Source organism: Gavialis gangeticus, unplaced genomic scaffold, assembly GCF_001723915.1.
Source record: "Gavialis gangeticus isolate Ggan-Ray unplaced genomic scaffold, GavGan_comp1, whole genome shotgun sequence".
Classification (NCBI taxonomy): domain Eukaryota; kingdom Metazoa; phylum Chordata; order Crocodylia; family Gavialidae; genus Gavialis; species Gavialis gangeticus.
The window spans coordinates 6,731,463-6,743,760 of NW_017728996.1; the positions used below are offsets into that span (position 1 = coordinate 6,731,463).

Below are 12,298 nucleotides of genomic sequence, written 5' to 3' on the forward strand. Positions count from 1 at the left end.
CTGGAACCAACTTCCAAGGGAAGTAGTGCTGGCTCCTACCCTGGGGCTCTTTAAGAAGAGGCTTGATGCCTACCTGGCTGGACTCATTTGAGTCCAGTTTTTCTCCTGCCCAGGTGGGGGTTCAGACTTGAAGATCTACAAGGTCTCTTCCGACCCGACTTCTATGATTCTATGACATCGGCAGGATAGTGCTGACTTTGCACAGCCTGCAGTCCCCGTCAGCCCAGAGCGAAGTGCAGCGCATTGTCCAATAGAAAGCAGTCACAATGGCCCTGCTGGATTTAGGGATGGGAATGGTTTAAAAATGAATTTGTGGCATCTTCATCTCCACATGCAAAGCCTCATGTTGGAGCAGCCATCCTACCCGGAGACATGACATGAAACAAGGGAAAACCCCCTCCCCTCAAAAACCAGGCTTCAAAAGCGAGGCCAGTGAAGCTTTCAGTCTCCTGGAATGAACAGCGCTGATTGTGCATCGTGATCCGTTTCTGCACTTGGTGAAGGGCTCCTAGAAAATAGCAGTTCCTTTTTACCTGGCTTCTGACAATGGTTCCTCTTGACCTGCGACGATTTTAGCAGCAGTGCCAGCACAGGCTCAGTTTGTTTTGCTGTTCAATATTCTGCCATCAGATTCCGTGGAGCTGAAACTCCTTTTGGTTTAACTTAGCCCCTGATCTTGGAGGCTCTTCAGCATTGAAATGAGACTAGCTTGTGTTTTGTGCCAACTAGACACTACAGAGGTTTCAGAAATGAAAGATGATGCAATGGAGACTCGGGATAGAAAGAAATTTGAGTTTTCCGTTTGTGAAGGCCACTGCTGCAGAGGTTTAAAGCGCAAAACACAAGGCAGATGTGTGGATGTGATGCCTATGAGGTAATTGCTTTCACTTAGAATAAGGAATGTTCTTGAAAGGGATTCATTTTTCCACCGTCATTGTTAATAACTGGTGGGCAACAGAGTTGGCGTCTGGGCTAAAAAGTCCTGGCGATCACGCAAAGCAGAAAACGCGGCTTTGTAGAGCAGTGCCCTGCTTTCACGCTGTTACCTGTAGCACCTCGTTGCAGACCAGAGCCTGTGTCCGTCACATGCCTCTGCACTTACCACATGGCGACCATCTACACACGTGTGCTGTGTGTGTAGTACATGTGCTATTTCAAGCAGAGCTTTTTCTTCCCTCCGAGTTGATTCCTGCATGGAACGCAGTCTGGGAAACCTGGCACTGAATGTACTCCCATGTGGCTGGTAGCCTTTTGCAGCTGCTACCCCAGGAGGGCCAGCTTCATACGCGCACAAACATCGCTGCTGAGTACTGCTCACCAGGTAAGTAAACAACCAACCTACCAACTTCAGACCTTTCCTGGTTTGGTACATATTCATTATGTGCCCTCCTGTTTATCGCCATCCCTCTCCATCTGAGAGACATTGCATGAGCAGGGTCATTTTCTGATTCCTCTCTGTCCTTTTGGCAAAGTATCTAGATTCGCTGTCTTCCAGATTAGGCTTCACCATGGATTTATGCAAAAAAAAAAGAAAAAAAATCCTCTGCATTGTTCAGCACCCCACTCCTTGCGCAGCCTCACGCTGTGTTTAGTTTTTAGACAGACTGTGCAGTAATGAGGGGTTTGCCTTATGCTGTAATCCCAGGTTCCTTTCCTGACCGGACATCGGTATTCAGAAGCCTGTAACTTGTACAAGTCTTTTAAATGTTCCCCTCAAGACTGAGTTTCGCTTGCCATCGTGTTGCCTGTTCCTTTTGCCTGGCTGGATCTTTTTCCTCACACCCTTTCTACTCCTAACTCATTTAAATAATTCAGTGTCTTCTGCCAGGTTCCCCGCCTTGTTTTTCACCCTGCTTTCCAGCTCATTAATAGGTACATTAAGCAACACAGGACCTGGTGCAGAAAGCCGAAACAACCCACCATTAACCTTTTGGCATGATGAAAGCAGACCTGTTAATCCTGCAGCTCTTTGCTGGCTGTCTTGCAGCCAGTTTTTGATCCAGGACAACAATTTGCTTCTCACCCTGTGACTGCGGCACATCTTTATGACCCTCTTGCGTAGGACATCAATAAATTATGTCCCCTGGTTCTCCTTTACCCGCTGCTCAAGGTACAGAGCAATCTAGGAGATCATCCTGACACCTGAGGAAGAATCTCTTACATTTGAAAGCTTGTCTAGCTGTATCCCAACTACATAGTTGGTCCAATAAAAGTGATCACCCTAAGAAATCCTTGTCTGGCATAATTTCTGGACCGTTATGAGTACAGCATCACTCTTGCACTACCACCTCCTTTTCAGACACTTTGCTGCTGAGACCCTAACAGATTGCAACCTTCCAGATGGATTTTAGTCTGCTTTTAATGATTGCTTCAACCTGGTTGCTGGGTAAAGAGATCTTGTAATTCCCCAGATCGCTGCCTAGGGGTTTTCTTTTTACTGTACTATGTAGATTGAGCTTCTTAAGCTCCTCATAGCAAGGCATGTTTTCCATATCCCAGATAATTGACGTAGCTCAGTGGTAGCTGCTATTAGTGGATGGTGCTTTATAAAGCTGCAAAGGATGCTATGGCTAGGGTGGGAAAGGCATTTCCATTGGTCTCCCAGGGTAGGAAGAGGTGGGTGTGCTCTGTCTGTGCTTCCCTCACCACCCAGGCTGGGCTGTTTAGCATCAAATGCAGGCATTATGTAGTAGTTGGGTCGCGCAGGTTCAGCTGTTCTACCTGCTGAACTGGAAAGAGGAGGGCTGTGCTGGGAGGGAGCCTCTGTTCCCATAGCAAGGACTAGTGGCCTGTGGGGTTTGGTTCCCTCCAAACCCAAAGTCTAGTTGGGACTTCCTTTAGGGAAGGTGCGGGGGCGGGGGAAGGGGGTTGTGTGAGGTGTGGATCTGTTTGGCAGGGGAGAGCTGGAACTGCAGCGGGGCCTTGAGGAACCTGAGAGAGATCCTGGGGAGGCTTCTGCATGGAAATGGCTGTACAGCTCAAAAAGCAAATTGTTTTCCCTTTCCTCCCTGGGCTTCTTTCTGCAGCACTGGCCTGAGCATTGCTCCAGAGTGAGCTTGAAACACCTGGAGGTGTCTGATGCGTCTTGTCTCCCGTTGCCGTGACTTTGGGGAAAGCTTTCAAGCAAAAATTCTGTGCTGCCAGGTCTTTGTCCCCAGGCTGCGGTACATCAGCACGGTGCACCTGCCCCGGTGTGTTTATTGGTGGTGGGAACAAGCTCCGCTTTTTCATGGGGTGCTAGTGCACCCGCACATGGAAGCTCAGCGGAGGGAGTGGCTTTTCCAGAAGGGCCGAGGGAAGGCTGCATCCTAGCTGGAGCATGTGTCCTGTGGAAGCACTGAGTGGGCAGGGCATCTCCATTACCAGCCCTAGACGGGCAGTGCCCAAGGGTTTTTGAGGGCAGAGCAGGGCAGGCCCATGGGACATGGGAACACGCAGCTCCAGGGATCCCTGCATGAAGTTGCAGAGCAGGTGGTATTGCAGCGTGTCATGTTTTGGATGCTGAGGGGAGCTTGCATAGCCCCATTCTCTGGTCCCCCTTGCACGCCAGAGGTGCTGCCACCCTGTGTGGGAGCCTACATCTGTGCTTGCCAGCTAACTGGGCGGACTACATAGGTCTGTTCAACATGGACCCAGCACTTGTTCCCCTCTGCCCCCTTGTCCTGGGTTCCCCCTCCTGTTTCTCATGCTCTCTGTGCACTCGGAGGTCTCCTTCACTGATCTGACATCTTCTCTTCCCTGCCCTGTGGCTCAGCCTCTCCACCTCTGTAGCTCGGCCAGCATGGGTGCCCTGTTCTGTGTGCTGTCCTGCTGCCCTTGCACTAAGCGTGATTTCACTCTGTCAACGAGGGATCTGTTGTGCTGTGGCCTGAGGAGGTGATTCCTCCCAAGCTGCAAGTGCTTGGCTGAGCGGCTAGGGCATGGCTGTGAGGAAAGACAGAACCACGATTGTCTGACATGTTAGCTGCTGGCTGTGTGGTTAACCTCCTTAAGTCCAGCTTCATATTCAGCTCCTGCCGATGCCAGGGAAGCTCACAGCTGAACAAGCCAGTACAACGGTGCTGCAGCTGACTCATGCCAGAGCTGGTTCCAGGTGATAGGTGCATACTGCTCTGTCCCTCGCATGAGTATTTTCCCACATGTGTCGGGAGCAGGAGTCTTCCTGATTCTTGCAAACCCAGTCCCTGCTCCTTCTCTCATCCTGCTCTTAGCTGGTTTGACTCCAGGGATGACAAGGTAGAGAATCCAGCCCCCAACATTTAACCGGTAGACCATATTTACAGTTGGACTAACTTCATCTAAATGATTGTGACCCTGTATGCACTTGTAGGGACTGCAATGCCGCTTCCCATTCTGTGCTACACAAGGCAGCGAAGTCAGCACGCTAATCCCTGGATCACTTGTGCTTTGCTGCAACGTAATCATACCTTTGGCTGTTAAAGAGCTTGTAGTCTCCTATGCTACAGGCTTGGGCTGCATGAATAGTCCATGCCATGAATGTAGTAAAATCTTAATCGGCTGCTCGGTGTGGTAGCATGAAAACATGTCACGTATATGCCTGTTCCCACCAGTTGTTCCTCATAATGTAATAACGTCACCATGTAAGAGGGTCCCTGCTCAGACCTGGCTGAAATACCTATGTTTTCTCATAACTGTGTTGCAGCCCTTTGCTCTGGCATTTGGAAAGAGGCTGGAGGTTAAGATACAAGAATGTCCAGTACAAATATCACCCCGGGTAGAGGACCGCAGCCTCCTTGTCGTATCTCTGCTTCCATCTGGTGGACAAATGCTAGCTGCTGGTCTTTTTCTGTGGGGCGCGGTACAGGTTCCAAGCTCGGGAATTTTATCCATCCCTCTTTTCAAAGGTCTTTGCAAACGCACCTGGCCTTTGGGACCCAGGTCCGAGCTTTGTGGGGATTGGCCCTACCTGTCATCAAAACCCGCTAGCAGCTTGCAGGGTAGTGAGGGCAGCATAGTCTGTTCAGCTTGTTGCATGCTGTATCATCCGTGCCTTGTACCAGCCAGCAGGAGATGCAGAAGTTTCCTTTCCTTCCTGGTAGGTGACAGGTCAGAGGTGCTATCCCTGCAGGTAGAATAACCCGATTGCAAACTTGCTGTGATAATGCTGCTCCCTGGCACTTATCCATTTCCTTTCTAGTTCATGTATTTTGTGTCTGCACAAGGATGTGCTGCCTTGCTGGCACCGGAGTTTGTACCAACTAAGTCAGAGGTTAACCAGGCATTTAAGTACCTGTATGAGAACGTGGAAGATGGGGGAATGATGATGTGTGTAGGCTTGTAAGCACACTGTTGTGGCTGTATTGCATGTACTTGAAGGCTTTCCATCTAACATATCACTGATAGCACCTGCACCCAGGATTTCTCTGGTATGGCAATGGCTAGGAGATTTTCCTGTCTTTTTTGCATGGGGAATGAAGAGACTGCAGTAGGACTGAAGCGGGAGCAGAATTATCTGATTCTTTCTGATCCTAGCAAAGAGGGTAGAGTTTTGCTGGGTGACATGATCCAGCTGCAATCTTGGTGGCTATCGAGGACAGCAGAAAAATCCTGGTCATGCTAATTCAGTGCTGGATTCCTAGTTGAGGGTTTTGTTTTGTTTTTTGCTTTTCTCCATGCATCCGAATTGATGCTCCAGACCCGATGTTCTGTGTCATGCCCTTGTCAGAAAATTGGTATTCCTGCCGTGAAAAGAGGCTGTGTTAGCAGAGCAGTCAGCATGAAGGAATCGGTAATATTCAGATACTTCATTGAGTCCCATGGAAATTCCTGGAATATTTTCCCCAGGGTGGCACCATGGAAATGCTTTATTTCCTTGCGCACTCTTGGGAACACACACATTCCCAGACCAGATAAACCCTCTTGCCAACAAATCAGTAGCCTACCCCACAGTGACAAATCGTTGATGCTTCAGAGCAACTCACACACTTCCCATACCAGTGTACCCACCCAGCTGTGCAGTCGACGGCTCTGGAGAGCAGGCCGAGTGTGCGTGTGCACGCGTGTGTGTGTGTCTCTAATTCCTGCTGCCTTCCAGGGTTGATCAGCTTACCTGAAAAGCATAAGGTTTAACTATGACTCTTTATGCCCTGTCAGCAAACCCCACTTCTGTCCCAGCGCTGCGTCTGGTTTCATTTGCCATTTAGTTCCTACAGTGAAGATGCTTTAAGGACCAGTTCAGCCTGCAGAGACCTGGCTGGGCCTTGTCTGGATTGCAGAGGTGTGCTGGCAGGACTCAAGTTCTGCCCTCAGTTTCTCAGGTAAATCATCTTGCCCAACCCTTTGCGTGAAAGGGGCTGCACGAGCCTGACTTCCCAAGAGACTGCATTCGCCATTGCCAGTGAGCTGCTGCAGCAGGAATAGGAGCCAGGAGTTCCCCCATTAAACCCCCTCTAGATGGTTGGCTTTGCCTCTTCTCCTGTCATCTGGTTCCCCACTCAAGGGGGAATTTAGCATGGCAGGGATGGGCCTCAGAAGGGAGAATACATACCTAGCTCCTAGAGACCTCCTGATGGAACAGGCTATACGTAAGTCCTAGGTCGTAATATTACTGTGGGCATTTTGCAGTGCATCAGGTACGTAACAAAGTGAGCCCTTTCCTGTGGACACTAAGATGCGTCTTTACCCCCCAATCAAAATAGCTTGCTCCCTTCTGTCATTTTAATAAGTGGGATCTATTAGCATAGGTGTTGATGACTGACCAGCTGTTCTTGGGCCTTGCCTACATCGTGAGGCTGCTGCTGCTACAGCTGTGCTGGCATAGCTGCATCACCAGAGCCTCCTGCTGGAGATGTGGTAAATGAGGGCAGAGGATTTTTCTCCATTGGCTGACCTGTGAATGACACAAATTCCATCAGCAGAAGCTTTTTTTTTTTTTGCCATAGTGACATCCAGTTCTGCTGGCTTTGCTGTGCGATCTAGGGAAGAGTACAAGTGTTCATTCTGCATGGATTAGCCACTGGGATTACTGCCTCTGGAAGATGTCCTTTATGTTAAAAGGGGCAGGGGCAAGCAGAGCTTGTCCTGAATTTAATACTTCTAAGGAATGAATTAAGCGGAATGTTGTTCAATTAAAAAGCAAGTCGTAGAAGTGAAGAGAAATTTGATGAATGGAGAAATGAAGTCCACCCAGAGCTGACTGTCTCGGTGGAAATTCCTTGGAGTTCGGGCAGCTCCCGCTGTCTGGTTTGGCTTGGAAAGAATCCGGACTCCAAACTTGCTGCTCCTTCCTCTGAGCTTTGGGGATGGAAGATGGGGCTGACACAGGACTCCCCCCGCCTCTGGAGGGCTCTGTGCACGCGATGGGATTTGTTCACATACATCCAGGGGCAGAAAGCCAGATGAAGAGCTGAGCTGCCATAACGATCGGGGTGCTCGGCTTGAGGGCATGTGATGCAGGCCAGGTCTCTGCTGAAATGCTCACCTGAACCAAGGTCTTGTTCCACTGCAGACTTGTGCATCTGTTGCAAACCCCACAGTATGGCATTAGTGCCCGGGGGCCAGGGGTTTGAAAGCCTTCAGAATCCATGGTGAAAATGGCCAGGCTAGTGGAGTGAAATGCAAGCATAAACGAAGTATGTAACTTGTGTGGAGCAGTGGCGCCCAAGCTGTGGCCCCAGGGTCTGGATGAATGGCATGGGGTCAGGCCTTGGGCATGCCCCCTTGCGGTTCTGCTCCAGCTGCATGCCCTGATCCAGCCCTGTGCTGCCTGATCTGGCTGTAGGCCAAGCCACTCAGGCCCTGTGCCACCCACCTTTGGATCCAGCTCTGCATTGCCCCAAACCTCCTGCCTGCCACCCCAGTCTGGCCTTGCACTCCCTCCGCCTGTTAAATCCAATCATCTGCTGCCCCTGGCACGGAGGTCATGCTTTGGCCTGCAGGGCTCCCCTCAGGTCCAGCAAGTTGGCAGCAGGGGAGTGGCAGCGAGCGCTGCCTCTGCTTCTCCACCACTGCATTTCTGGACCCTTGAGAAGCCCTGTGGGCAGGATGACGCAGTTCCGCCAGCTGGATCTGGCGTTTGGGCTGAGGGCTGAGCCGCCCTGATGTGCAGGAAAGAGCAGCCTGTTTGCCGCGGTGCGTTGTCTTGGCAGCGGAGGTAAGGAAAGTCGGGGTACAAATGAAATGTGGTCTGTGCTGCTTTAAAAAGATCTTTTTTTAATCCTCTTCCTTGGTTAGATTCTCAGCCACCGTTTCCTGCTGATGTCACCATCATCGCTGCCCCCGAGAACACCACCGTGGTAGCTGGCGAGAGCGCGGTGATGGAGTGTATGGCTTCCGCCGACCCCACGCCATTCGTCTCTTGGATACGCCAGGGTATGTGAAACAAAGCCAAGGAGCCTTTTGATGTCAAGAGGAACCTACAGACGCTTTTATTTTTGAAATCCATTAAAAGGGAAAAGGTATGTGGGTGCCCAACATGGGTGCCATAGCTGAGGCAGCTCGAGTATCTTTTCTGAGGTGGGGATCCCTAATTAAGTCTGCAGTGCTACAAAGCTTGCCATTTATTTTGTAGCCGTTTGATCTGTAAAGTATACACAATTCTGGTTACTGGATGCCTTTTGATCTAAATTGGTCATGGTCATATTGCATGAGCCCGAGCTTTTGAAGGTCAGCGCGTGGCACTCGGCTTCCCAACACTTCTTTTGTAGCGGTTCCAGAAGGTTAGTGGGAATTCCATCGTGGCGGCTGTTGCTTTGCAAAAATAACCTGTGTTACCTCGCCGGCTCGCCCAGCATGAGAAATATCTTTTCAACATTTAAGAGCCTCCTATAAAAAAATAAAAATAAAATCCCCATTATGGGCATGCTGGTTTGGCCGACTCAGTGGGGGTTGAGTCTGAGCAACAGTATTTTTAAGTGCGTGCAGATGTACTGGTGATGTACATGCAGGAGCAGGCTGCTACTATCACAGGGGCTGTGTTAGGTGTTTCAGAAGCACTGGAGACGGTTGACTTGGGCTGTTCGCAGTCTCTCTCCAATTAGCTCAGATTTGGGGTGCAGGGTTGTTATGGTGCTTCACAGGTACGTAGGGACTGTGGGCTTGTAAGTCTGCAGAATCCCAGGATGAAAGCTTTTGTCTCAGGAGCAATCCAGTGTGTTATTAGCCTTAGCAGGCAATGTTTTTGCATTTGTAGCCACCCTGCAAAAATAAGCAGCAGCTCACAGGACCCAGCATTGCAAATTCAAAGCAGGGCGGTTAAATCATTCAGGCAGAAATGCTTGCCTTTCATCCCATATATTGAAGACATAATTAGCTGTACCCAGCTTTCCCATGTTTCCTGAAGTATTCATTGCTATGCTCCGGAGGGAGCGAGGTCTGCATCGCTGAGTTGCCGGTTCCTCCAGGATTGGTACTGAGTCCTGGGGTGTCATCTGGCGGCCAGAATATAACATCTCTTGTGTGCAGCCGGGGCCGTGTCCATACACTGAGCTTCCCAGATCTTCCCGTGGGAAGAACTGAAAAGTGCTGCTTACTCCAGGCAGAGGCTGCCTCGTAGCCCAGAGGCAAAGGTTTCTTAGGGTGGTATTCTTTTATCTGATCAATAAATTTTTGCATAGTTGGGACAGAATTAGACAAGCTTTTGAATGTGAGACATTCTTCTTCAGGTCTGGGGAGAAAAGCAAGCACAATGACAAGCTGTAGTAAGTAGTTGGTAGAGCCATGCAATTTAGGGGAGGGGGGAAATTCCTGGGGGTAGCAGACAAACAATTAGCAGAAGAACTAAGCTGATTACTGGGAGATCAAGATGCATCAATGGGAAGGAGGGTTGTTATCAGCTTTCCTGAAGAATTGTGGAATCAGGTATGTTGCAATGTGCCATTAACCAGGGTTGGTGTGAAGTCCTTAGTTCCTAGTGTCCAGGCAATTTAGGAATTTTTGTTCCCAAGCTTGCCATTGAAAGGTGCTAGTGAGGTTAGAGAGGGCTCAGCTGTTGCTTTTCTCCTCAGACCTGAGGAAGAACACCTTGCATTTGAAAGCTCATCTAACTTTGCCTCTCATAATTCCTGGACCGTCACAACCACAACATCACTCTTAACACTTTCTTAACCCAGAAGTAGTGCAGTCATCTCTGTGTTGCTTTAGGTAGGGTAAGCAGCAAGGAAGCAGGCTAATCGACACTGGCACTCAGTAGTGCTGTTGACTCCCTCCAAAGTAAAGTGGTGTGTGGACCCCATCTAGGAGCTTCCTATTGCAGGCTGCTCGCTAAAGGGCACTACAGCCTGGACTGAGTTTAGCCTTTCAGCAAGGCCTGTGTGTGCAAGGCCTGTGCGTGCAGAACGTCTGTGCAGTCATGTTCCTCATTTGGATGCAGTGTTACTCAACTGTGAGGCCATCCACGCAGGCCTCTGTTGGCCTTGACAGAGGCCAGCCCTCTGTAGAGGTTCAGTTTGTGGCCCCTTGGCTAAGCAACAAAGCTAAAACATGACCATAATGCAGCAGAGGTCCTGACTGGCTTGGGACCCTGCTCAGTGGCATAGTTCATGCTGCCATGGTGCCAGTCCTGCCAAGGGCATGAACTTGCAGCCACATGCCCTGCTGACTGTGCAGTGAATAGCACTGTGATCCCCAGAGCCCTGCGTAGAGGCACAGGGAGCCTGTGCCTTGATCCTGACTGAATGCAGCCAGACCGGGGTGCAGAGCAAGGAAGGGCTTTCAGCCTCTTATCTCTGAAAGGCCAGCACCACCAGAGTGGTAACCGGGAAGAGTGGATGAAGGTTCGTCTTTCAGCAGGGAGGGGGGGTTACAAGTGCAGAGGTGCGAACAGCAGGGATGAGATGAGCCCAAGAGCCTGCCACCCCAACCCATGCCCAGAACCTGCAGGTTATTCACAATGCCTAAATAAAGCCCTGTCACTGATCTCATGGGTTTGAGCTCCCAGCACTGTCTTCGGTTCCCTCGTGGCACAAAGCAAACGGGGAACTCCTTGAGGACTCCCCCAAAGGCACAGATGGCTCCACATCACCAGCTCTTGCCCACTTTGTGGTGATGGCACTTTGAGGGCCAGGAGGAAGCCTGCCAGACAGCAGTGCAGTTGGCATAGGGACTGAGATCATTTTCAATCACTTCAGTGACTCTTTTGGCTCCTGATCAGCCTAGAGTCTGGGGTCAGAGCCATCTTTTCCCTTCTTCTGTCCTAGCAGTGTGGAACAGCTGAGAGCTGGGCCTAATTTAATGAGAAGAGTTGGCAAAATTCATTGCATCCTCAATTACCCCACAATTCACTGCATCCTCAATTATCCCAAAGCTGGTTCAGCCTGTTATTGGCCAGATCCTTCATATGGTGGTGGAGGGGGGGATGTCCTTTGGGTCCAGGTCAGAGGTTTTGTCTCTCCTTTAACAGCAAGCCCTCACTTGGCTCTGCAGTAGTCTCTGCACTGTTCCTGTCTTCTCTCTGTAGCTCATCAAGGCTGCTGGTCCCTTGCTGATACCTGCCTCTCCGTGGAGAGCAGAGAGAGCCAAGCTGTGCTGGATGGACTGAGCAGAGGCAATGACAGGAGTGCAGAAGGCGTTGGCATGTAGCCCGTGTGCTCCTAGGCTGAGGTGGACCTGGTCAACCAGCTGGCTCAGCCGTGGTACACAAGCAGGCAGAGAAGTGCATCTTTCACAACAGCCAAGGAAGTGAATGCCCCTAAAATCTGCAGCACTGCGGTTTGCCTGGCTGGTTCTTATCCCTTCCAGAATGGGGAGAGCAGAGAAGTGGGTGAAAACCAGGAAGGTTCATGACCCTGCCAGCCTGAACGGGCCCAGGCTGGACAGCCCTTTAATGGGAGGAAAGTTCCTTCCGCAGAGAGCCTAAATAGCCAAGATAAAGCATAGGGGGTGAGGCTCCAGAGACCAAGTGACATGGCCAAAACCAGGTGGAAAGGCCGTGATGGAAGACAGACTCAAAATGCACCTCATCTCTAATGTAACCCTGGTGTCTGCCACACATTTCCTCTGCAGATGGAAAGCCCATCTCCACCGACGTGATTGTGCTGGGACGGACCAACCTTCTGATTCCTCACACCCAGCCCCACCACTCGGGCGTGTACGTCTGTCGTGCTAACAAACCCCAGACCAGACAATTTGTTACGGCGGCTGCTGAGCTCCGGGTCCTTGGTGAGTGGTGAGAAGAAACATTTTGGACACAAATATGACTCCGGGTAATTGCCAATGGCCTGGAGTTGTGTTCAGGAGCTCCCTGGCAGAGGATGCTCACAGCCCCTGCTGTTTCTGAGAGGGGACATAATCAGAATGAATTACTGTCTGGTTTAGGGAAGATTTCTCAGCAGCATAATAC

The 12,298-nt window shown here is 50.5% G+C and overlaps 1 protein-coding gene across 2 annotated transcripts in view; it reads left to right on the forward strand.

The window, feature by feature from the left end:
- The window catches only part of IGDCC4 (immunoglobulin superfamily DCC subclass member 4), a 125,666-nt gene that overhangs the window by 62,938 nt on the left and 50,430 nt on the right, over positions 1-12,298 (forward strand). For both annotated transcript variants that reach the window (XR_002095137.1, XM_019503974.1), the window contains exons 4-5: positions 8,194-8,331; positions 11,962-12,117. Coding sequence is in view for 1 of the 2 variants with exons in the window: in XM_019503974.1 (XP_019359519.1) it covers positions 8,194-8,331; positions 11,962-12,117 (294 nt within the window). In the remaining variant the exon portion in view is untranslated. The remainder of the gene's footprint in view (positions 1-8,193; positions 8,332-11,961; positions 12,118-12,298) is intronic.